The sequence below is a fragment of the Cardiocondyla obscurior genome, linkage group LG10 (genome assembly GCF_019399895.1).
Source record: "Cardiocondyla obscurior isolate alpha-2009 linkage group LG10, Cobs3.1, whole genome shotgun sequence".
NCBI lineage: Eukaryota > Metazoa > Arthropoda > Insecta > Hymenoptera > Formicidae > Cardiocondyla > Cardiocondyla obscurior.
Window position 1 is genome coordinate 217,372 of NC_091873.1, and position 27,640 is coordinate 245,011.

The 27,640-nt window shown below is 42.3% G+C and overlaps 2 protein-coding genes across 2 annotated transcripts; both read right to left on the bottom strand.

Moving 5' to 3' along the window:
• Positions 1 to 9,267: 9,267 nt before the first annotated feature.
• Positions 9,268 to 9,939, bottom strand: LOC139106165 (uncharacterized). The gene has a single exon (XM_070662724.1). It carries the CDS (start codon positions 9,937 to 9,939, stop codon positions 9,268 to 9,270), a length of 672 nt encoding a protein of 223 aa, XP_070518825.1.
• Positions 9,940 to 18,562: 8,623 nt separating this feature from the next.
• On the bottom strand, positions 18,563 to 21,530 carry LOC139106166 (uncharacterized). The gene is made up of 3 exons (XM_070662725.1): positions 21,080 to 21,530; positions 19,234 to 21,031; positions 18,563 to 19,142 (listed from the first exon to the last, which is right to left on the bottom strand). The coding sequence occupies exons 1-3, from the start codon at positions 21,528 to 21,530 to the stop codon at positions 18,563 to 18,565; spliced, it is 2,829 nt and encodes a 942-aa protein (XP_070518826.1).
• Positions 21,531 to 27,640: the final 6,110 nt, after the last annotated feature.

Consider the following 27,640-nt stretch of genomic DNA (forward strand, 5'->3'; position numbering starts at 1 on the left):
CATGTCGTTACCTGTGCTAATGCTCATGTCTTTACCTGTGCTAATGCTCATGTCTTTACCTGTGTAAATGCTCATGTCTTTACCTGTGTAAATGCTCATGTCGTTCTTCACTGACGTCGCTATTGCCGGAAGACTTCTTATAATCGTCATCCTGGTGTAGAACCTCGGAACGTATAATAGATCAAGATATAATACTGTTCAAAAAGTATTATCATTCTTTACCATACGTATTTCAACTTGCTCTCAGTGCTTTTTCATCAACGTAAGTAACCGATTACTTTTCTTAGGAAAAATCTCACATTTGTTCCATTTCAATAGATTTATTTTAAGCATATCAATTATTTATACATAAATAACAGCAGAATATTATGTGTGTTACATTACTTTATTTAAGGATTTTTTCAAATATTCTATTCTTCTCTTGTGTATCATGTGCTTGTGCCCTAGACATGATTTGATTAAAAAAGTAGAAGCAATAATTTATCGTTGTGCGTCGCACATGAGTTAAATAAAGATTTATCTTTCCTGTCCATTTGCAAAGAGATATGTGTAGAACGTTGGATGGCATACATATCACATTGTTGTTTTGTAAATGTAATTTTATATTATTTGTTATATTAAAAAAAGCTTAATTATTACTAAAATATCAAAGTTATTTTTATTTTGTAAGATTGATATATTGTACAAACTAGTGTTTATAGTATTATTTGTAATTTTTTATAACATCTTATTTATATTATTACATTTTTTCAATTATTTTCAGATGGAGGAAATATGTGGGAAAAAACCTGGTACAAAAATTTATGTTTATCGTGGTTATGCTTACAATAAGGATTCCCGTAATTCGTCTATTCTACGATGTAATACTAGACGGTCTTCGAAATGTTCTGGAACACTCAAAGTCAATGAAGATGGTCAAATATGTTTAGTTCAAGAACATATTCATGCTCCAATAACATATAGAACAACACGAAATATTATGATACAAGAAATGTTGCAACAATGTCGAGATACATCTTTATCATTAAAAGACATATTTGATAATATCTGCAGAAAGTAAGTAAATTATGGTATATTATTAAAAAAAAGGATACAAATTATAGATCTTGTAATTTTGCATTTAATATAAGAATTGTTTACTGATTCTAGCTTGTATTTATTATTTTACAGGTATCCTGAAACTGCTACAACAGTCTCGTATACAACATTGAAATCTACCTTATACCGTCAAAGAAAGAAACTTCGTCCAACTTTACCGAAAGACATGAACAATCTTGCTGCGATATTATCAATGTATAAACCGCTTGAGAGATTTTATCAAGGAGATGTAACTTGCACGGATGGAAAAAAGGCGTTAATATTTACAAGTGTCGGGTTATTGCAAGAATTAGAAAAATCAACTGAACTTTACATGGATGGTACATTTAATGTAAGTGCATATATCATATGGTATAATTAGTTTATTTAATTTTTATTGTGAAAGAAAAACACTACATTTAAAAGTAATATTATATTTGTAATGTAATATTTACAGATTGTTCCACGTGTACCATTAATGAGTCAAATGTATTCAGTGCATACCCGATATATAAATGCAGTAAGTAAATTCAAAATAAAAGTATTTATAATTAGCTGTGTTATACTAAAGTATTGTTCCAAAAAAATAAAAAAACATTAAACTTACAAGATTATTTAAATAAATAATACGTTATATGTTACAGGGTATTGCTGTGGTCTTTATTCTGTGTGAAAGTCGTTCTAGTAACATGTACAGAGCTGTTTGGAACAAAATTATGAAATTAGCTCCAACACTAAAACAAAATGTAAAGTTTATAATGACTGACTATGAGATAGCAGCCATGAATGTGCTAAGTGAACAATTTCCAGCAGCAGAGGCACATGGGTGCTGGTTTCATTATAATCAGGTATTATAATTGTTTATAATTGAGAATAATGTAATAATATCTTCATATTTTTATTTTATCTATATATGTAATCTTTGAGGCTACACAACTCATTTACAGGCACTTTTACGTAAATGGAAACAATTAGGATTAATAAATGCACCAAGAATAATTTTATCGATGACAATGACTATGGCATTGATTCCTTCGCATTATTTTGAGAAAGCATTTTCCTACATACAATTCGAAGTTGATCAAGTTTCTCAAGCACATCCTGCTGTTAATGAGTTTTTGACATATGTACGCAGGACGTGGTTATCTTTGGCATCAAAAGTCAGTGTTTTTGACTGTCCTGTACGAACAAATAATATAACAGAAAGTTTCTACAGCATCGCGAAAAGAAAATTCGGCAAAGCGCATGAAAACATCTGGAGTTTCTTGGGTAACGTTATTATTTTCATTCAATTTCATATTACGACAGTACTAAATTCACAGAAAATTGTTTCATTTAGATAATCTAGGAAAACTGATAACAGATGAAGAACTAAAGCTAAAGCGCTTAAAAACAATCTCAACAAATAATCGTACAAATATTAAAACTAAATTACGAGATAACAAAATACTGGAAGTTCAAAAATATTTTGCAGCAGGCAGGTTAGTAAATATTTAATAAAGATATATGACAATAATTTTATTAAAGTTAATATATACGTTTCTGTAAAATTTTTTACTTATTTTATTCAGTTATTTAATATGAAACTGGTTGTAATTGGAACAACAACAAATTTTAATGTAATTTATCTACATGTTTTATTTTTTGTAGAATTGATCTAATTCACTTCTTACGTCTCTTTAGCGACAAATATCAAAACATATTGCATATAGAACTAAACAGTACGTTTATTTTTTATAATAAATAGTTTTGTTTATTACTAAATTTTTTTGCTGTAAAAATACAATTATTTGTGTTTTAGATGATAATACTCATGCAACTGATGCAATACCCGATGAAGATTACAATCATAAGCGTATTGATAATGAATCGATCACAAAAGATAAAGCACAATCTGTAAAAAATAAAAAACCGTTACAAGACATAACAAATTATACAGAAAATAATAATTCACATAAAACATATCCAAGTACAAGTACAAGACAGGAATTGTCCATTAATGATAAGGATAAGCATAAAAATTTCAGAACTGTAATATTTAATTCTTAAAATTAAATACGCAAATGTTCTATAAAATTATACTTTTATTACGCTTAAAATTATATTTCTTAACTAAATGTTTTCCTATTAATTTAGATGAAGAATCTACAAATACACTTTATCAAAATACAAGTTTAACTCATATATCAGACCACAATTATTATAAGTTCATACAGTCGTAAAAAATACAAGGTATACTATAACAGTATAAGTTTACTATAAGATAAGTGACTTTGTCATTTAACATGTATGTGCGAATACTATTCAATCTGTTAATTTTTCATATAGATAACTAAATTTAAAAAAAAATAAATCAAGTCTTGGACGACGAAATAGATGAGGAAAAAATAAACGAAGTAACGGAAGAGATACTACACGACGAAGGAGAGTACGAAATCCCGGAAGATGACTACAGTTATTTGACTGATACTAGCAATACAGAAGATCTACCTTTCCACAATGTAGACTGGAATGTAACGAAAACTCTAAGTCCATCAGAAGCAAAATCTTCTTCAGACATATGCACGGTATGCCTTACTAACGAGCGCACACATGCTTTCGTACCTTGTGGACATCTTGCCTGTTGCGTTACATGTATCAAACGTTTGGAAGCTAAGCGTTGTCCCATATGCAACGACCCGTATGAAACCTACATAAGGATTAGAAAACCATAAGACATTACAGCATATTTATGTAAAAATATGTTTAGATTTAAGAGATAAAATCTTTAGGCGTGTTACTTCGTGTGGAAAAGATACAACATAACTTTATACTGATGTTTGTTATTTTTGAACAAAGTTCTGATACATATAAGTTACAAAACGGACTGAAATACACTGTGATACGTTATAGCTTTAGATACTGTTATTTTATGTACAAGCGTAGAACGTGATATAACTCGATCTCTAATGTGTATCGGCTGCGTGTTAATGCTTTTGTCGTAACGGTTGCTTTTGTATCTTTTCGTCGTTTATGACTGTGTAGTTGTAAAACATATTTTTATCCGATTATGCCAAAGTGCGCTTTACCAAACCGTTGTAATGTAGCAGCGATTCTGATGTAACTTGTTTTATTCTTTAGTATTCGAGCATGCAGTTGTAATACTTAATGATTGCAAAACGGACTTAGATACAGTGTGATACGTTATAGCTTTAGATACTATTATTTTATTTACAAGCGTGGAACGTGATGTAACTCGAACTCTAATGTGTATCGGCTGCGTGTGAATACTTTTGTCGTAACGATTTCTTTTGTTTTTTTTTATCGGTTATGAATGTGTAGTTAGTAAGTTAATTTTTTTCCCGATTATTAAAAAATATCAAAATATATGTATACAGTTATTTTTTTATATCGCAACGACTTTTAAAATTCGTTAAATCTATTTTTATACCTGTAACAAACAGTACATTATAAAATTCAACGTAATAAATTATTGTTAAATAAGATTAATTTTCTATGCTGTACACTATGCATAATACCTACTTCCTAATTACTATTTTTATTCTATCCTGCCGCTGACTGCCTCGCACAAAGTAATATCCATAAACAACGCGTCCACAAATAAATAATAATATTAAATTAATATTTTGCGGTAACCAGTCTTATATGGTAAGTGGCACTTCCATTTTCTAATTCACCCTGTATATGATATAAAAGTCGCATTTGAACGGTGGGCCACTGATCTGTGGGCTTTTGAACGGTGGGCCACTGATCTGTGGGCCATTGAACGGTGGGCCACTGATCTGTGGGCCATTGAACGGTGGTCCACTGATCTGTGGGCTTTTGAACGGTGGGCCACTGATCTGTGGGCCATTGAACGGTGGGCCATTGATCTGTGGGCCATTGAACGGTGGGTCACTGATCTGTGGGCTTTTGAACGGTGGGCCACTGATCTGTGGGCAATTGAACGGTGGGCCATTGATCTGTGGGCCATTGAACGGTGGGCCATTGATCTGTGGGCTTTTGAACGGTGGGCCACTGATCTGTGGGCATACGAACAAAAATTCACTTTCTGTGGGCGTTTGATCTGTGGGCATTTGAACGGTGGGCAACTGATCTGTGGTCATTTGAACGGTGGGCAACTTTTCGTGTCCAATCGCACTGTGTCCATTTAATACGTGGCCAATCGCTACGTGGGCAATAGAACCGTGTCCAATTGATCTGTGTCCAATTGAGCTGTGTCCAATCGCACTGTGTCATATTGATACGTGGCCAATCGCTACGTGGGCAATAGAACTGTGGGCAACTGCACCGCCATTAGTCCCAGATACTGCCCCAGCGGATCGTTGATTCGATCCTTTAAGCCCTCTCACCACGACAAGGTGACGCACAACGAGAGGGAGCGAAAGAACAATTTTTTTTTTTTTTTTTTTTCTTTTCTTTTTTTTAACGTGTGGAAATCCTTTTACGGATATCCCCGGTTGGGAACTCCGGGGGTTATGTGGGACTCAGGTCTTATGCAAGCGTGCTGCCTAATACCCACTAAAACCACACGGGCGGCCTAGCGCAGGCAATGATAAGCGGGAGGCACGGGAACTATGATCACAGTGCAAACTCCGCACTTCCCGCCCATCGCCAAAGACCCCCAAATGTTAGGGGGTCACTGCCTGGCCGGGGGCTCTTTCTTAGAGGCTAAGGAAGTCCCCCGGCGCCCCGCCATTGGACTTGGCCGGGCCACCATCCTGTAACTTGACGAGAAGAGGCCACCGCCTTCTCGCCAACGCCTACAAGTGGGCGAGGGGGCTGCAGGTGGTTCCCAACCACCTGTGATGCCGTCTCCTCCACACCAGAGTACATGTCCGCCGCCCCAAGGGAGCGAGAACCCTCACCCTTACGGGAGCTATTGGGTCCCCGTCTCCCCCAAGACGCCGGCGCTATACCACGCCCTTAGCCCTGAAAAGGGCTAGTTGATGATGGGCCCTTAAAGGAGCCGATTAAGTTCGGCCCTAAAAAGGACCATTTCTCCTCCACCTTATACTCGGCGCAGGTGCGCCGCTGTCCCTCGACGGGTGCCTCTTCGTGACACCTGGGGAGTCCCACTCCCCTGTTGGGTGGCCGACGAAGCAATCTCCCCCCGCAGGACCCTCTCATTGATCTCCTTCTGCGAGATGACTTTCTCGCAGAAGGAGACAAAGGCCTGCCTTGGCCTCTCTCCCTCCACAACGGCTTTGACTACCGCCGGGAGGAAGAGATCTAAACCTACGGCCGCGACTAAGTCGCGCCGCTCATCTATAAAAGCCGGGCACTCGGCGAGAGTGTGGTCCGCCGAGTCCCGGTCATTCCCGCACTCCCAACAGACGGGAGTGCGCTCCTTACCAATGCGGCACAGGTAGTCACCGAAGACACCATGTCCGGTGACCACCTGTGCCGCTCTATATGGCAAACCGCCTTTATCTACTACGCCGCCCACCCAGTCTTCAAAGCATGGGCGGACGGCGTCGATGACCCTCTTCCCTGGGGTGTTGGGGGGCGCAGTAGTGATCTGTCGCCCCCATAACTCCAACACTTTGCGCCTTGTGTCACGGCGCAACTTCTCCGACTGCGCGGCAGTTCGTTTTGACCTCTGCCGCTGCATAATGGCAGTTCTGCGCCGATATCTTTTGGCGCAGGACTTTGCCTCAAACTTCATTGGCGGGATGCCCGCCATAATTGCCGCCGCATTAGCGGCTGTTGTACGATACAGGCGGGCAACCCGCACTGCAAGTCTCCTTTCAGCTTGATGGACTGCTGAGAGGGCTTTCCTATTGAGCGGCAGATCGTCCGCCCATATAGCTGCCCCATAAAGAGCTATGAAGCGGATGGCTGCCGCATATAGCCTGCGTACGCCCAACAAGGGGCCCCCAAGGTTGGGCATAAGCCTGCCCAAAGTGGCCGCTGCTCGGCTCATATTGGGGGTTATTTTGGCGAAGTGCTCGTTAAAACTCCATCTTCCGTCCAGAGTGAGACCGAGATATCTAATACTCGGACCCACCTGGACGGAAGTACCACTAACCACGACTGTGGTTGAAGGGGGGCGGCCAACAGAAGCCCCATAAAAATAAGTGGCCTCGGTTTTCTGAGCCGCCACCTTAAGGCCCAGTCCTTCTATTGTCGCCACCACGGTATGTACGGCGATACCGGCCAGGAAGCTTGCCTCGCTCCAATCAATCTCCCGGGCTAGCACAAGCGTGTCATCTGCGTAACACGCAACACTGCATCCCGGGGGAAGAACTACTTCCAGAACTTTATTATACGCGAGGTTCCACAGTAAGGGGCCCAAGATCGACCCCTGTGCAACCCCGCGCTCAACACGTCTCGTAACAAACCGACCGTTACAATCAGTATAGTTTAACCACCTGTCTGACAAGTAACTACTCACCACGCGACAAAGGTAGGGAGGAAGGGAAAAGAAAAAAAGGGCCTTCTCTATCTTCTGCCAGGGGAGGGTGTTGAAAGCATTGGCTATGTCCAATGATACGGCTAACAACACCCCCCCCCTCACTAACTGTGGCGTCCGCGAGGGAGCGGACAAATGCTATGGCGTTCAAAGTCGAACGCCCCTCGCGGAACCCAAACTGAGCCTGATGAAGCTCCCTTCCTTCCCGTCGCATCTCCTGGACGAGGCGGCCGGCGATAATCCTCTCAAAGAGTTTGCCGACCTCGTCCAGGAGGCAGATAGGCTTATACGAGAAAGGCAAGCCAGCTGGCTTACCCTCCTTTGGAAGCAAGATCAGACTGGCCTGCTTCCAAACCGATGGGAATACTCCTTCCCTAAGGAGTCGGGTGAATATCCGACATACCCGGGGAGTCAACAAATCTAAAGATAAGGAAAGGACAACCCTGGGTACGTTATCTGGCCCGGGTGCCTTACAAGGCCTGATCTTCCTGGCCGCATTGGCCAATTCCTCACCGCCAACTGGATGCCTGGCATCATTCCAGCCTATCGCTGGAGTGCCAGTTTGAGGAGACACCAACCGTGTCCTGCTACCGTCATCGGGAGGGAAGAGGACATCCACCACTTGTCCAACGAGGATGGGATCGAGGGACTCTACCGTTGGAGGAGCCCTGGGGCGAAGACGGCCGGTTACAATCTTGTAAGGCCGGCCCCAGGGGTCCCCCTCAACTGTATCCAACAGCTCCTGCCATGCACTTTCCTTTGCACGGCGTATTGCAGCCCTGAGGAGTCGGCGAGCGTTTCCGAACTCCTCGTATGCCGCAGAAATATCTTCTGAGATTGCACCCCTCCTACGCCAAGCTCGCTGGAACGCCCGTCTAGCCTGGACGGAGGATCGCCGCAGTGTAGCTATGTCCTCCGTCCACCAATATGCCCCTGATGATGGGCGGGGAGTGGCCCGTGGCATGGATGTGTTGCACGCACTTTCAAGTGCGCCACAAAGCCACTCTACATCCTCCAGCACATTTACCGCTGGGATATCACTGGCCCAGGTTTGGGCCTCCAGGGCCGCGGAGAGCATGTCCCTGTTGAGGTGGCCAAGGGCCCACTTTGCCCTCCGCGGCCTGCCCCCAGATGACAGGGGGGCAAGTTGGCGGGACGAGGCTGCGGACATGATCATTGTGATATACAAATGATCACTCAATGTCTCGCAGCCCGTCAACACCTGCCAGTCACGAACACGCGTGCGCGCAGAGGGGGAAACCCATGTCAAATCAATCGTGGACTCGCTCCTCCACGCGACGCAAGTGCTCTCGGCTCCTTGGTTGACGATAAGGAGACCGAGAGCTGCAGCCCAATCCGCCAGCAACACCCCACGGCGGTCCCATTGAGGGCAACCCCAATCTGGGGACTTCGCATTGAAGTCCCCGGCTAATAGGATAGGATGGGGAGAATAAGCCTGAATACAAGTCCCCAGCCCATTTAGTCTGTCTTCAATCTCCGCGAGGCTAAGGGCTGGGGAAAAATAAACGCCAATGATGAAGGCGTCTCCCCATTTCACACATACCCACCCGTTGCCCGATGTAACAGGGGCACACGGGTGGGTATGGACCGTCCACGTGATGGCCGCGGAGCCGGAAAGGTCCCCAGCTTAGCAGGGATGTTGGGGGGGATGAAATATGGCTCCGCGGCAATACCAATCCCGCAACCACGCTCGGCAAGAGTATGCACGAAGAGATCCTGTGTCTGCCGAGCGTGGTTAAGATTCGCCTGTAGTATTATGGCGAAGGCCGGGCCGTATCAGCCTCCTCCCGGCTGTCTCCACTCGCGGCCTGTTTGGCCGTATCCGAATGGGTGCGAGGCTTCCTTTGTGGAAGACTCTCGCTCTCCACTTCCATCATCTGCTCCACAATCACCACTGGAACCGGTAAGGGAACCGTAGGGAGGGAGGAAGGTGGTGGTGGTGGGGCACTTGCCTCGCCCCTTCTTCTCATTCTGGGCCTCGCTTTACAGGTGGGACCTCCCGTCTTGTGGCCCGAGCTACAGCCCGCCTTTTTGCATATCGGGCAGCTCGGGACCACGGCCGTACAATTGGCCACTAAGTGATCCGAAGCCCCGCATCGGAAACAGCAATTGGACCTGTCTTCCGATACGGGGCATCTATTTCTGACATGGCCTCCCTGCAGGCACTTGAAACACTGCAGGGGGCGCTCCCTGAGCATCTCCACACGAGCCAGGGTCCAGCCGACCCTGATCTTTTTTTCCGCCACTACTTTATTGGCAACGGTGGCTGGACAGCGGACTACCGTTGTACATAGTCCGTCATTAGAGTGGCGGAATGTGCCAACTCTAATATCATTGAGGTCACAAGCGGTCAATTTAACAATGGCCGCCGTGACCTCACTATCGCAGGCAGAGTCATCCAAACCTCTCACCCGGAACTCCGCCATTTTGATGAGGCGTGAGACCTTTACGCCCTCTTGATCTTCAACGGCCGCCTTTAATGCGGTCACGAAAACATCGGCCTTGGCCGCACTATCTTCTCCCGGTACCTCGTAGATAATTGCGCCGGTTAGCGCACGGCGCGATTTGAGACCGGGAATTCCGAGGTCGTCTAAATTGACCTGAGCCTTGACGTGCCTAAGTACCTCCGTATAGTTGTTTTTGGCACAGGACACGACTACCGCAGCGCTTTTGGGAACCTTCCGCTTTTGCGGAACAGCGCTCTTCTAGGCCTTCTTGTTCCCAGGTGACCCTTTGGAATTACCCCCCCTTTGGGATAGAACAGGGGCGGGTTTGGCCGACTTTGCCTTGCGACCGACAACTTTGGACCACATAGGTGTGGACAAGTTGTTTACCTCCGCAATATTGGCGGACTTAGCCGTTGGAGGACGTCTAGATTCGTCCTCTGTCCCACTTACTCTCTTCCTAGAAGAGGATCTGTTCCCCGCATTAGTGGATGAACGGGGTATAGCTGCTTTTTCTGAGTCCTTCAAAGAAACATTTTGTTGTCTCCTTGAGGACGATGGGGCCGATTTAAGTGCCCTCTTAGTACCGCCGTCGGGAGGTTTTGACTTCCCGGCGGAGAGGGGAACGGAGGTCACCTCTTGATTGGCCCTTGTTGTCTTGGGACCAGGTGGCACACTTCCAAACCTCCTCTCAAACCACTTATTGAAGAGGCCGTCGAGCCTTTGTATAAGGGCCTCCTCAGCCTCATCCATCGATGGGGATCTTTCTCTGGATGGTCTAGTTCCTATAACCGCTGTCCTTGTCCTCCCCTTGGAGACTCCTGTCTCCCGGGGTTCCATTGGTGGTGGGGATCTCCCGTTCTGTCTGCCAGGTGGTGGCGGCATAGAACAGGAGTCCCTAACTGGCAGCTCCGCTGCCCTGCTGCGTAGGTTACGAACCTCCTCCCGGAGATTCCGTATCTCCTTCCTTGCGTCGTTCAATTCCTTGGATAAAATTAGGAATCAAGACTCCGCGTCAGTTTCCGCTCCTTTGATAGTCCTCGAAACCATTAAGGTTGCACTGGCTCGAGTAATACACGCGGCTTCCTTCAGGGCTTTCGTCATTGTGCCCTTCAAGCCCTTTGAGACGCTGGCAACTTTTAGCACCTTCTCTTGGCTCTCAAATACGCGGGCCGCCAGGTCTTTTAGTGGCGTGTCTCTGAGTTCCGCCATATATTACTCGACCATATTGTCAGAGGTCTCTCGCAATTTGGCGGCCATTTTAGAGGAAGAGTCAAAAATGTTGCTGACCTCTTCCTTGTGAGCCACTTTTTGCTCCACTTCTAGGAGGCGCAATTTTGCCTGCGCCAATCCCACGTACTCTCCAGTTGTTGGAAGACGGCCTCTTTTCCGTGATCTTGATCCCACTGAGGAGGCGGCAAAAATGTCCATGGAGGAGTCTTCATCCACTCCTGAAAGATAGGCGACGTCAGATAGAACGTCCGCCGATGTTGATGCGATTGAGGGAGTTGGCGAGTTTGTTCTTGAATTCGCCCTTAAACTCGCCCTCGATATACGTCGACCTGGAACGGGAGATTGATAGGGGGAGAGTCTCTTAACCCCTTCCCGTTTCGAGCTGGCCGGGCCAGGCTTGCCCAGTCGCTTGACTTTGCTGATACTGCTCGCAGGCGTATCTTCTGGTGCCGCCCCTGCGGTGCAGGCGGCAGGTGGCCCATCGTACGATGACAACGGGAGGGAGACTGGGACAGTATCCCCTTCGCGCCGGTCTTTGGGAGTCCGTTCTCCCTGAGACGGTAAGTCCTTATTTTTATTGGTCGACATATCCATGTGTATAATAAAGATGATTTGTCTAGGGTTTACTCCCCTAGGCCGGTGGGGTACCAACCCTAACGACCCCGGCCTGGCCAACTCCACGACCTCACGGCGTGTGGACCCTGCCTCGAAATACGTTCGAGCGGCCCCACACCCGTACGGTCGTGGTCAGAATAGTTGCAACACATGAAGTTGCAACATGATTTTAAGAAACAGAAAATGCGAACCGCTACATTTGTTTACGTGCAATACATAGATCTGGTCATCAGAGAGCTGATCTTTCGATCGCGGCCGGCCACGCGTACAGATGCAGAGGCTCGTCCGTGTGAAGCCAGCGCTTCGGCTGCCGTCGGATAGAGGAAAAGGTCAGAGCTATACACTATCTGTCCTACTCTTTCGCGACGTCGTTGGTAACTCGGTAGTCTCGGTATCGCGCAAGCATGATGGAAACCGCTCGAATTTGAACGACTACTTTTATTTGCCATGTACTATGAAACTTACCATGTTACCATTATTACCATGTAAAATAAAAATTGAAAATAAATAAATTATTATTCATAAAGAATCTTTTTTTTTTACAAACTAAATCACTTTTATCTCATAAGTTAGCAGTACGAAATAAGCAGAGTTAATTTTTATAAATTTGTAGCTAATTTGTTGTTAAAAAGTAATTGGCAAAGAAAAAGTTCGTTACTCTCTGCTTTTATTATTATACATTTTTTTAATAATATTCAAGTAAAAGAAGATGAAGTTGGTCGCAAAGAAATTTAATCGAGATAACGCTTTGTTGCTTATTTATCGCTAAATATTTGCCAAAGGAAAATATTAAATTGCTATTTTCTTTTCTTAGTTAACAAATTGATATCTTCTACGTAAACGCTCGTTATTAGGTAACGGTTGTTGCTATCGATTCGGGGTTTCAAATATTTTGTTTAAAAATTGAAAAGAAGTCATTTCAATTGTTTAAACAATTTTTTTACAAAAATAGTCACTCATCGGATTCGGTCGCCGGACGATGTTGCGAGTGACATAGTATAGTCTTTTCTTCAATATTAACATTTTTGCTAGTTAACAAATGGATATCTCCGAGATCAAATGTCCGACTTTTATTATTTTTTTTTTAACAACGTTACAGCATTGTCCGACAACCGAATCCGATGAGTGACTTTTTTGCAAAAAATTATTTAAACAGTTTAAACTTTTTCGCAATGTAAAATTGCAATACTTAAATTTACAAAATTGTTAGAACGATTGGAACATAAAAGTATATTGCATTAATTTCTTGCGCACCTTATTTTTGAAAAATTTTGAATAATTTCCGAGAAAAAAATTAAATTTATGTACGCGTAAGAGCAGCAAAGAAGCGAGGGCTGAGTGAGCGCGCGATAGACAGCGGCAAGTATATCTTAAAGGCGATGGGCAGAATCTGCGCGTAGCGAGCGAGACAAAAAGACAACGCGCGAGCGAGACGATATGACGACACACGAGCGAAATTAAGTGACAACGCGCGTTGTCGCCTCGTCTTGCTCGCCACGCGCTGATTCCGTCCATCAACTTTAAGATATACTCGCCTCTGTCTATCGCGCGCTCACTCAGCCCACGCTTCTTTGCTGCTCTTACGCGTACATAAATTTAATTTTTTTCTCGGAAATTATTCAAAATTTTTCAAAAATAAGGTGCGCAAGAAATTAATGCAATATACTTTCATGTTCCAATCGTTCTAACAATTTTGTAAATTTAAGTATTGCAATTTTACATTGCGAAAAAGTTTAAACTGTTTAAATAATTTTTTGCAAAAAAGTCACTCATCGGATTCGGTTGTCGGACAATGCTGTAACGTTGTTAAAAAAAAAATAATAAAAGTCGGACATTTGATCTCGGAGATATCCATTTGTTAACTAGCAAAAATGTTAATATTGAAGAAAAGACTATACTATGTCACTCGCAACATCGTCCGGCGACCGAATCCGATGAGTGACTATTTTTGTAAAAAAATTGTTTAAACAATTGAAATGACTTCTTTTCAATTTTTAAACAAAATATTTGAAACCCCGAATCGATAGCAACAACCGTTACCTAATAACGAGCGTTTACGTAGAAGATATCAATTTGTTAACTAAGAAAAGAAAATAGCAATTTAATATTTTCCTTTGGCAAATATTTAGCGATAAATAAGCAACAAAGCGTTATCTCGATTAAATTTCTTTGCGACCAACTTCATCTTCTTTACTTGAATATTATTAAAAAATGTATAATAATAAAAGCAGAGAGTAACGAACTTTTCTTTGCCAATTACTTTAACAACAAATTAGCTACAAATTTATAAAAATTAACTCTGCTTATTTCGTACTGCTAACTTATGAGATAAAAGTGATTTAGTTTGTAAAAAAAAAAGATTCTTTATGAATAATAATTTATTTATTTTCAATTTTTATTTTACATGGTAATAATGGTAACATGGTAAGTTTCATAGTACATGGCAAATAAAAGTAGTCGTTCAAATTCGAGCGGTTTCCATCATGCTTGCGCGATACCGAGACTACCGAGTTACCAACGACGTCGCGAAAGAGTAGGACAGATAGTGTATAGCTCTGACCTTTTCCTCTATCCGACGGCAGCCGAAGCGCTGGCTTCACACGGACGAGCCTCTGCATCTGTACGCGTGGCCGTCGGATCAGCTCTCTGATGACCAGATCTATGTATTGCACGTAAACAAATGTAGCGGTTCGCATTTTCTGTTTCTTAAAATCATGTTGCAACTTCATGTGTTGCAACCATTCTGACCACGAGTGTACACACCGCTCTGACTGAGCAAGACAGGAAAGGGAAGGAAAGGAAAGGAGGAAAAAAGGAAAACACCCCCAACCCCCAAACCCCTCAACCCCCCAACCACCCGCCGGAAGGAAACTAATCCCCCTAACGGCCCCGGCAGGCCGGGCGTTTGAATTGACCGGGCCACCATCCAAATAACTTGACGAGAGGGGACCACTACCCTCTCGCCAACGCCCACAAATGGGCAAGGGGGGAAACAGGTGGTTCCCATCCACCCGTGATGCCTCCCCTTTCTCCCAAACGCGCCGAGGCACCAGGAAGCCGGGGAAACCCTCACCCCTACGGGAGCTATTGGGTCCCTCCGCCCTCCAGTGCGCAGCACTGGAATACAAGTGCTGGATGAATCCAGCAGTGGCTTGGCTCTTAAAAGAGCCGATCTCTCCTCTCGTTATCTCCGAAGAGATAAAGCTCGCGATATTATGTACAGGGGGGATAAGGTAAAGGAATTAGCCGTCCCCCCCGCACCGCTAAGGCGGGCGCAAATGCGCTGGAGTCCCCCGCCGAAGTCTTCTTCTTCGGACGGGAGGTTCGTTTCTTCCCGGTATAGAAGGGGGAGTGATCTCGCCCCTTCTTATCTTTTCATTAGTCTCCTTCTGTAAAATAACGTTTTCACAGAAGGAGACAAACACATCCTTTTCGGCCTCTCCTCTCACCACGGCTGATATGACCGCCGGGAGGAAGAGGTCCGGACCCAATGCGCTAGTCAGCGCCCTTCTCTCGCTCGCGAAGGCCGGGCACTCAGCAAGTGTGTGATCTGCCGAGTCCCGACCTGCGCCGCACTCCCAACATCTGGGAGACGATTCTCGACCTATGCGGCACAGGTAATCACCGAAGACACCATGTCCGGTGATCACCTGCGCCGCCCTAAACGGGATTTTCCTTTCCCTAATGCCGTTCGTCCATTCTAACAGGAATGGGCAAACGGCATGAACAACACGATGGCCTGGGGCATCCAGAGGCAATGCCGCCAGTCTGGATCCCCAGTTCGCCATTATTTGGCGGTCTCCTAACGCCCGAAGTTTCGCCAAGGCCGCAGGGGTTGGAGTTACCCCGCGTTTTAACATTAAGGACTTACGCCGATATCTTTCAGCGTAAGCCCTCGCAACAATGTCGATGGGGGGAAGGCCCGCCATCACAAACGCGGCATCCGCCGCCGTCGTCCTGTATAGGCGGGCCACTCTAACTGCAAGTCTACGGTTAACTTGCCGGAGACCACTGAGTGCCCGCCTATTACTGGCGAGATCTTTCGCCCAGATCGGTGCCCCATAAAGGGCAACCGATCTTACAACAGCCGCATATAAACGACGGGCCCCCACCCTCGGTCCGCCAAGGTTGGGCATTATCCTGCCCAACGACGCAGCAATACGGCCCACCTTAGGCGTTATTTGAGCAAAATGCTCATTAAATCTCCAATGGCTGTCCAGGTGGAGTCCGAGGTACTTAAGAGTATGACCCACCTGGACAGAAACCCCCCCAACAGGTACCTGGGAAAGAGGAGAAGGACCAAGGGAGGTATCCGCAAACCAAAGGGCCTCTGTTTTATTTGCGGCCACTTTCAACCCGATCTCAGCCAAAGTGTGGCACACCATACTGGTGGCCACCTCGGCGAGTACACGCGCTTCTGCCCAATCTGTCCCCCGGGCCAGGATAAGCGTGTCATCCGCGTAACAACGCACACTGCAACCCGGGAAAAAGGGAAGTCTCAACACCCTATCAAATGCGAGGTTCCACAACAAGGGGCCAAGTACCGACCCCTGTGGAACCCCGCGTTCAATTCGCCTGTTAACTAGGCGGCCATCCTTATTAAAATAGGACAATACCTTATTACTGAGATATTGCCCTATAACTCGCCGTAGATAAATAGGGACCCCAAAGTACACAAGAGAATCCCTGATGACCTTTCAGGGGAGCGTGTTAAAGGCATTGGAAATGTCCAACGAGACGGCCAATAACACGCCCCCCCCCCTTCTACTGTGCTTTCCGCGAAGGCCCGAACTGACGCAATAGCGTCGATGGTAGACTTGCCCTCGCGGAAGCCAAACTGCTCCGGCTGAAGCGACGGATTACCTCTATTGATGTGCTGGATGAGGCGGCATGAGATAATTCTCTCATATACTTTGCCTGCCTCATCCAGCAAACAAACAGGCTGGTACGCTGAAGGATCTCCGGCAGCTTTATCTGGCTTTGGAATTAAGACCAGGTAGGCACATCGCCATTCTGGCGGAAACAGCCCATCGCAAAGCAGTGAGGTAAATATTTCAGCTGCTTGCGGGGCTAAGTTAACCAGGGCCATAGAAAGAGCCCCACCAGGCACCCCATCAGGCCCGAGGGCCTTATTAGAGCGAATACGCTTAACCACAGAGGCTAATTCTTCCTCCGTTACTTTAAAATCCGCCTCAACCCAATCTGGAGAAGGACCAGGAGAAAATGGGGATAAGGAGGAGACATCGCCTATATCAGGCGGAAATAATCCGTCCACAATGGACGCCACTAGACGAGGCTCCAAGCTCTCTGACGTCGGAGGGGCCCTGAAACGTAAACGGCCGATAACAATCCGGTAAGGGCGTCCCCAGGGATCTCCATCAATGGTTTGGAGGAGTTTCTCCCATGCTTGGGCTTTGGCGCGCTTAATTGCTACGCGCAAAGTCCGACGCGCGTCGCGATAGGCCTCATAGGCAGCTGTAATGCCTTCCAGAGTCTCGTGGCGACGCCTCTTAACGCGCGTAAACTCTCTCTGGGCCTGAACGGAGGATCGCCGAAGCGTGGCAATTTCCTCCGTCCACCAATAGGCCTGTGTGCTTCTTTGTGGGCCTGAGCAAGGCATAGCAACATCACAGGCCCCACTGATAACCTCGCACAGCCATTCAGCTCCATCTTGGCCGCTATCCCAGGTAGGTATTCCAGGCCATGTATATATATTTATAGCGGCGAGAAACTTGTCTCTATCTATCGCTCGATAAGACCACCTAGCTTTCCTTACCGGAGGAACAGAATCACGTATTCCACGAGAGGCGGAGAGGGACATAAGGATATATCGATGGTCAGATAAGGTCTCTATCTCTTCCGCCACTCGCCAACTTCTAATATATGCCCGCGCGGAAAAGGAGATCCAAGTGAGATCTACTATGGATTCCCCCCTCCACGCGGAGCAAGTACTAACGGACCCCTCGTTAACAATGAGGAGGTCGAACTCCGCGGCGCGGAAGGACAACCTAACCTAACCTAACCTAACCTAACCTAACCTAACCTAACCTTTTTTTTTTTTTTTTTTTTCGAGTGGGGAGAAAATGCCTTTATGCACACCTAAGGGCCGGATCCCTTAGGTAGTGTTGGACTCGCCGCTAGCCGGCCCTACCAACTAAAAACTCCACCACTTATAGGACATTCACAGGACAGACATAGAGACGGACGAACACTAAACGAGTAGTTACAACTAGCCCGTACTCTAGTAAAAGTCCCTGTACTATGTACAAAACTACCGCGGTGAAATTACTGTAGTAAGAATACGATATTATATCCCAATGAACCAATAATAATAATAATAATACATATTTTATTCCTTAAAGAAAATAGATTGCCCATCCAGCAAGTAAACTAAGATTAGATAGACTCATAAAAGATATAAATAGAGCTTAAATGGCTATCTATGTAATGTGTTGGGGGGAGGAAAGAACGACGGAGGTCTTAAGCCTTTTTCTTTCAAAAACTTCTGTACTAAAAGGTTGCAAGAAAACCCCCCAACTCTTTTATTTTTTGCAGATTCGTTTAAATATTGTTGATAATTCGAAATCATTGCCAAAATCGCTCGATAATAAGACTCTATGTTTGTCCCATTTGAAGCAAAATCTGAGAGTGTGCTCAACTGAATCTATAGCATTGCTTCCACAATAAGTACAGTCCAATAGTTTGAAGTCGATCCATTGATTCCTTAAGTGAGTGCCCTCTTCCGCCTTAGTTTGTCTTATCGCTTGAGCCATTTAAGTCTTGTTTGATTACAGAACTTCCAAGAAGCCCATCTGTGGTCGGATAAATTTATGTCGTAATCATACACTCGCCAGCCAACTATCGAATTCCCTAGATCCCTTGTCACCAAAGTGAGGTCGATAATCGAAGATCCCTGAGGACGTACGCAAGTCGGGATATTGTTATTTAAAATTGAAATATCCAAATTAACAACTAATTCCTGCAAAAGTTCGCCTCGCCAATTTGTAACTACATCGCTCCATAGAGTCGAGCGCGCATTAAAATTTCCAACAATCATCACATTCCTACCGCTATTTCTAAGAATTATTTCGCTAATCTCGCTCAAGGGTGATTCAAAATCAGTTCTATTACAATGAGGTGAGATATATACCGAAGCAAGAACCAGTTTGTCCAATTTTACCGCTATAACGTTTCTATCATTACATACAATAGTTGGGGCCGGCCTAATGCAGATCGGGTCAACATAAACGGCCACAAGCTTATTATCGTTGCAATACCAGCCAGGCGTCTGCGGAACACACGGTAACTCGGACGCAAATACTACGTGATAGGTGTTTCTTTTAATATAGTGCGTTAGAATGTCATAAACATATCTAGATTTATTAAGATTAGCTTGTATCATCTTTAATTCAGTTAAATAACTATTACCTCTGTTGCTTGGCATAACCATGATCCATATCAATCCTAGAATAAGTCGGATAATTCACATTTTTATTTCCATCCCTAACATTATTCGTTCCAGGATTGTTAGCAGCAGTACAATAAAAGGAACCGATTCGGTGATTGTTACTAAGACCCAGTTCGTCGCATATAATACATCTGTTCTTTTTTTTACAAATTTTAGATAGATGACCCGTTTCGCCACAACGAAAACAGCATCCTGTACGATCAACTACTTGTGTACAATTATTGGCAGTATGTCCGAAAAACCAACATTTAAAGCACTGAACTCGCCTAGCCTTCGATTGATCCACTCGTGCTATAGACCAGCCCAAACGTACTTTTTTCAAATTAGCGAGTCTATCAATATATATCAGGGGACCACTAATCCATGTCATATACATACCACTCCGCATAGTGATAATATTGCTAACTTTAAAATCCGTAATTTTACCTCCAACAGCCGTTGCTATAATTCCTGAGATTTCTTCCTTAGATAATGATTCATCAAAGCCACTTAATCTAGCTTCACCCATCGCAATAGGTCTTGTAACGATGGCCTTGCCATTAAGAACTTTCCTAAGGTTTTCGCATAACTTATCAGCTTGCTCAAGCGCGCCACCACCAGGGATTTCCACCATCAATGATCCATTCAGCGCCTTTTTTAAACGAACACTGTTACCATATTCCGTTAAATGTATTTTATCTTTGGCAACTTTAATTATGTCAGCATAGGATATATTGGAAGAATTATCAGCTTTTATTGACACTACGGTCTTCCTGGGTGCCCGTCTTATTTTCTGTCTCTTCACAGTAGTCTCCCGATGATTATAGTTATATGCAGATCCCTCGTCGTTAATCGGGATGTTCTCATCTTCCAAATCAGAAAATGCAACTTTTCTGTTATTATTATTTCTATTATTTGCGATAGCAGGGAAATTATCATTATAATTTGTTTCTTTATACCTAGTCTCAACATTTCTATTACTATTAGTTTTATAATTATATTCACAAACACTTCTTTCCGAACCGGACGTAGGCGTATTAAGATATTTATTATTTAACCTATCACGAATTGCGTTTAATCTTTCAATCTCTTCATCGATAGTTATTGCATCTTTAACAACTTCATCGGCCCTCCTTTTAGATAATTTCTCAGGTGTTATAAAATTACCCTTTTCAATACTTATTATTTGCGGCTTGTTTGACAACTTCAAATTCTTCGGCCTATCCAACATCCTATTATTCTCGCTATTCCCGGCACTAATATTATTGGAGGATACATTGCTATTTTTTGAAAGCTCCTTAACTTGCATTTTAAGATTAGCGTTCTCCTTAATCAAAAACTCCATCTGTTTAGCCAGTTTAGATACTTGATCAGTAAGCTTCTTTACATTACTTTTGTGTTCGTTTAAACTACACTTTAACTTCTTATTTTCTTGTTTTAGGTACAGAGGATCACCAATATCTGCAGCTCTATCAACAAGTGCTTCAATAACCGTTTTAATGTTCCTGAGATTATTCTTCATGTCACCTGACGTACGCCCTTGTAAATTTTTTGATTTAGCGCGCGCCACATCCACCTCTTCAATCCATCTAACGGCTCGCTCGCCAATCGATTGCGCACTCAAATTCTTGTTACCGAAAAGATCATCAATAGGAGAATCACCTTTCTTCGATTTTCTAATGTTTTTAGATTTAGTTTTAACCTGCTTTTCTTGCTCCTCAAATGAGTCATCACTCAATGAAACAGCACCAGTATCAATTTCAGCATCATCAGAAGACTCTACGATTCAATCTCGACTTGTTAGTTTCCTTGATATTTTAGATCCACGTTTCGGCGGCGAATCATCTTCCTGTATGATATGTGCTATAGTTCTCTTCTTTGGAGTTCTCATCGGCAATGGTGTATCCTTACATTTAGTAGGTATCATAGATGGACCAGGACTTTCAGACTCAGAAAACGCAGACGACTCAGCTATAACTTTTTTCCGTATAATTGTAGTATTCAGATCAGTATCATCATCTTCAACATCGGTAGCGATATCCATATTAACATCAGCAACTTCTTTAATATTCCCCTTGCAGATTGAGGCAGACGATGTACCGGGGACTATACATTCATCACCACGCTGACCAGCAGTAACATTTTCAGATGGAGCGCCTGCCAGCACACTCTCCACCTGTCCCTTGCTTTCTAACGATCGCGCCGTGTCGGGCACACGGTCGTGGCGGTGCGGCGACCCACCCGAGAGGCCGCCAGATAAATTATTATTTTGAGACATTTCACATAGACAAAAATTTAGTTTAATTCAACAGAGTGACTTTCTCTGCGGTAAAATTTTAACCAGTGAAACCACACTGACCGGGTAAAAAGTTAGAACATTCAAACCTAAGATCCCGGACTTATAACTGTAATTATTGTAGGTCGAATGTAATTATACATATCATAATTAATAATTATTCAGTAATAATATTGTTCGTCAATAACAAAAGAATCTTCAACAATTAAACAGCTCAAAATAATCATTTAGTACATTCAGTATATTTATTTAAAGTATAAACCTTATTCTAGTCATTATTTCTATCGCAATTATATCCACAGACCATAATTATGCCAAAAACGCAAATTCGATCCGCCAAATATCCAGCCTATCATTTTCGAGCACTAATCAGAGCAATTATTAAATAAATAAGTAAATAAATAAGTAAGCAGGAAGAAAACAGCAAATAAATAAATAGATAAAGGATAAAACCAAAGACAAGTATCCAACAACTTTGCGTCGCATACGCATCCAAAACCAAAATAAAATTATAAAATTAATAACAATTGTACTATATATAACAACAAATATTAACAATTAAAAATTTATCAATCAAAAACTAACAATAAACAAAGTTATAAATTGCAGAACCGCGCATACGAAAGCAAAGCCATTAAACTGGCTCTACAAAGCTCATAATGAATGCTCGAATACACAAACAAATCAAATAACGCAATTATTTAACAACAGCATTCCCTGGATTCAACCGTAAAAAGCGGAAGAAAGCAATCACCCAACCAACATAAAAATCACAAAAGTGATTTAAATTCGTTTAAATAAAATCAACAGTAGAATTAAACACTCTCTTTAATCAAAACTTTTATCTCTCTTAGTACTTCATGGAAGCAAGCTATCGTTGACACACTTAAATTATTTGCTATAATCAATAAATATTAATCAAACTAATCCAACAGCACCGCGCAAGCGATTCAATTTTCAACTTTCCGCCTTTCTCACAAGCGATTTTAAAAATCAATTCTCATCAACAATTTACAAACTACTGCTTTAATTCAACAGCAATTCACATATCATGTGTAACTTTTTGTTCTGAACAAAGATATCACATCAATTTTCCTCTCACTTTAATATTTCAGGATTTCATTTTTACACTACCTCAACATTTCTCCCGTATGTACAATTTTATTTATCTAACAACTCTTTAAATATTTATCAGACCGTCATCAAATTCAATATTTACATAAAATTCGCAGTTCTCGATAAGCTAACAATATCTTTTCAAACCCCAAAGCAATAGTTTAATAATTAACCCTCCCACTAAATATGCACATATAATCTTATGTATAAATATTTAAAAACCGTAATAATTTATAAACCGTGCTATCTACATTCACCAAATTCAATATTCATGTATAGTTTATACTCCAAAATAGGAATTTTGACTCAAATTTGCTCCAACGTTAACAGTTTATAATCTCTTTTTTGTGCATATGCCATAATTTTAAAATTCGATTTATATCAACAATTTGTAAACTACTGCTTTGATTCAACTGCAATTCACATGTCATGTGTAACTTTTCGTTCTGAACAAAGATATCATATCAGTTTTCCTCTCACTTCAATATTTTATGATTTCGTTTTTACACTACTTCAACATTTCTCCCATATATACAATTTTATTTATCTAACAACTCTTTGAATATTTATCAGACCGTCATCAAATTCAGTAAGTACATAAAATTCGCAGTTCTCGATAAGCTAACAATATCTTTTCAAACCCCAAAGCAATAATTTAATAATTAACCCCCCCCACTAAATATGCACATATAATCTTATGTATAATTATTTAAAACCCGTAATAATTTATGAACCGTGCTATCTACATTTATCAAATTCAGTATTCAAATATAGTTTATGTTCCAAAATAAGAATTTTAACTCAATTTTGCTCTAACGTTAATAGTTTATAAACTCACTTTTGTACATATGTCATAATTTTTTAAAAATTAATTTTTATCAGCAGTTTGTAAACTACTGCTTTGCTTCAACTGCAATTCACATATCATGTGTAACTTTTCGTTCCAAACAAGGATATCATTTCGATTTTTCTCTCACTTCAATAATTTAGAATTTTATTTTTACACTACTTCAACATTTCTTTTATATGTACAATTTTATTTATCTAACAATTCTTTAAATATTTGTCAGATCGTCATCAAATTTAATATCTACATAAAACTCACGATTCCAAATAAACCCATTGCTCCATTCAATCTCCCAAAATAATATTTCGATAGATTAAACATATCATTTAACATAATAAAGTTCAATATGCAAAATATACAATTCTGAGCCAAATTCAGCACAGTTCAATAAATAACAGTCCAATAAATTAACAATTCAACAATTTAACATTGCAGCATAAAACACAGATGTATGTTTTGTTATACTTGACTATATTAAACATGCTCAACTCAGCAACAACAGCCTTTAATAATATAATTAAAAATAAACTTTTTTAGCATTATTTATAATCCTGCTGCTGAAGCTATTACAATTACACTATTTATATGCCATAGGAGTCGGACAATGGCATAATTCTCTTTCTTACTGTCATCAGTTAATCATTATAAAATATTCATCATTGTTAACTTAGCACTTCACACCCAGAATTTATCAGTCTTTAATTCAATGAATAAATAAATCATTTTTCATTCATCTATGTCCCATCGCTTTAACATTAGACAATAAACAATCTCGCACTCACCAGTCATGCTTTTAACATATTGTTTAATTAACATATCAACAATTCAATGCATCAATAACTTAGCAACAACTATATAGGTAGATCAATAAATATTAAGGAAAGGAACAATAAATAACTTCATAATAATTCACACGTCACTTTAATAAATAAGATTTCGCCCAGCCGTGCCAGCTCAAGCTGACCAGGTTATGTGGTCATTCCATCCACCATGTCCAACTAACAATCGTGGGCAGCGCCAGTGTGGTCAAGTAAAAAATCAAAGCTAACCAACAATTAACTAACAAATCACGGCAATCAAAGCTTAAGGCTTATCCGCAATATTCTACAATTAACAATTAGTCAATTTCAAGCCGGCAAATAAATTAATAAACCAGAATACACTAAATAACGACTTAACACGCGGAGATACTATAAAATACGTGCTACAAAGAGGATTACTCATCCAGGTTACAAAATTATCAAGATCAAAGCCAAAAGAACAAAACCATCCGTAAACTAATATTCAAATAGCCGCACGGCACTTTAATACTTGATCACATTATATAAAGCTGAATTTAACCGAATTATTTAATTGAAGCCCAAAATTTCTCAAAATTAAGACCACTAAATTGCGCTAAGCCACCAATCAGTTCTAAATGACCGTAAGGCATGTGAAACAGCCTCATAATAGCTCTCGACTCTTTTCGCACCACCAGAACACGTGCCGTACATAACCTGTCCTCCCACGTGTATAATGAAAAATATATCAGCACCTGTAAAAAATATCTTACGGAAAATACATAAATCGTTAAATAATAAATCCATCCGCACAATTCATTCATACAAACCGACCAGGGACCAACATAAATATGAAATTCCACATAAATATATAATTTACTTGATTTGATCCAAAATACTCAAAATTATTAGCAATCTCCATTATTTGAGTCCCGTATATGCTCAAAAAACAAAATTCCAATGCTTCCGTGGCCCCCAGAGTCCAAAATTCTCAAAAAATCGATAATTATTACGGAGCACATGCGGAGCACGTCCACTCACTATGAGACCTTAAGGCCGACTCCAACCTAACCTAACCTAACCTAACCTAATCTAACCTTTTTTTTTTTTTTTTTTTTAACGTCAGAAAATCCACTTTTTACGGATACCTCCTCTCATTTTAGTAAGAGGAGATTATGTGGGGGTCGGGACTTACGGCTGAAATTGCCTGCCCACTACCCACTAAAACCTGACGATATGCCATCTTTGGCGCTACAAAAAAAATGCCGGAAACGCGTGAGCATCTACCTGACGGCTTAACTTTTAGGCGCATTGCCACAAGAACATGGCCCTCTAAATATTATTAACATTTTTTGTATAAGATGGCTAGGGAAGAAAATTAAATTGTCTCCTTTTCCTACCTCCTCTATGTTTGCGGCATAAAGGGGCCTGCGGATCAGACTCCCTTTCTCTTTCTGCGATCTCCTTGAGATTGATAATTTCCTCGCAGAAGTTTATCATTGCCGTCCAATTTGCCTTATCGCTAACCATTTTATTTACAACTATCGGTAGCTCAAGGTTATTACCAATAACGCGCGTCAGATCGTGACGCTGTAAGGCCCATGCAAAACAGAACTCTAGCGTATGTTGCGCTGTATCTTGGTCACCTGTAGAGCAATGACTACATTGCTCGTTTATCTCCCTTCTTGCTCTGCTACACAGATAACTCTTAAAACACCCGTGGCCTGAGAGTACTTGTGTAAGCCGATACGTCATGGGACCATTATTGGTTATAAGCCAGTCTTGTAAAATGGGCCGAATGGCCTCTACTACTCGAAGACCAATCCGAGCTGATTCAAGGCTTTCACTCCATTTCTCAATAATAAGTTGTTCGTCTCTACGTTTTTTACACCTCATCATTAATAGCGTAGGAACGATACCACGGGTGTGAAGAAGATTTTGCCGCCAACGATAGTTGTCAGCGTAGATCTCTGCGATAATCTCCCACGGGGGTGATTTGGCCAGCAAACAAGCCGCATCGTAGGCTATTGTAAAATATTCTCTTGCTGCTCTAATAGCTATGACCCTCTGAATCCTGTGCAGAATGGCTTTATTGGATCTACTAGCGGTAAGGGCTTTGCTCCATATAGGAGCTCCATACATGCATATAGAGCGTATTACATTACTATATAGGCGGCGAGCCCTATTGGTAGGACCACCTATATTAGGCAGCAATCTACTTAAAGAAGCAGCCGTTGCCATAGCCTTAGGGGCTACATAAGCAAAATGTGCTCCAAATCGCCATTGACTATCCAGCATTAATCCAAGATATTTTATACTGGACTTAATCTCAAGTCGTGTTCCATTAATAGTCAAGGACGCATCGGCGGGAGGCTTGTTACGAGAATCATAAAATGCGATAGCCTCCGATTTACTGAGAGCTACTTGTAAGCCCAACCTTTCAATACGCCGAACAAGCAAAGACGTTTCTACTATAGCGAGTGCTTGAACTTCTGCCCAGTTATTACCACGAGCCATTAGGAGGGTGTCGTCGGCATAGCAAACCAACTCCACGCCTCGGGGCAAACCACCCTCGAGAATTATATTGTATCCTAAGTTCCACAGGAGCGGCCCAAGAACCGACCCCTGTGGAACTTTGCACTTAACATTATGACACAGCGTTTGATACTTTCCCTGGTACGATATAGATCTTCCAGTTAAGAAAGCTCCCACGATTCTTCTGAGATAAGGCGGAACATTATGACGTATAAGCGCCTCTCTGATTCTGGTCCAAGGTAAAGTGTTAAAAGCATTCGAGATGTCGATAGACACAGCTATCAACACCTCACCTCTCGCAGTTGTTTCTTCCGCATAGGTTTTAACCCGCTCAATAGCATTGATTGTTGAGCGGCTTTTTCTAAATCCAAACTGGCAATTGGCCAAATCAGGTCCAATTTCGCTCAAATGTTCCGTAAGACGAGACGCTATCACACGCTCTAACAGTTTGCCCACTTCACTAAGAAGGCAAATGGGACGGTACGCAGATGGTTGATTCTCCGGGCGTCCATCTTTTTTAAGCAAAACTAGCCTGGCTATTTTCCACGCCTGTGGAAATTCTCCACGTTCAATGCATGCGGTGAAAAGGCGTCTGAGTCGATACCCCAGAGCATCAGAGACCATAAGCAAAGCTTTACCGGGGATCCCATCTGGACCCGGAGCCGTGTTTTTGGAGCGAAGTTTACAAAGTGCCTTTCCCATTTCTTCCTCCGTTACTTCAGGCGTTTCCCGGATTACTACACCAGACTGAGGGAGGTCATCCCAAGGAGCCCGGTCGTCCTCAACGTCCGGAAAAAGTGTAGATATTATTTCTT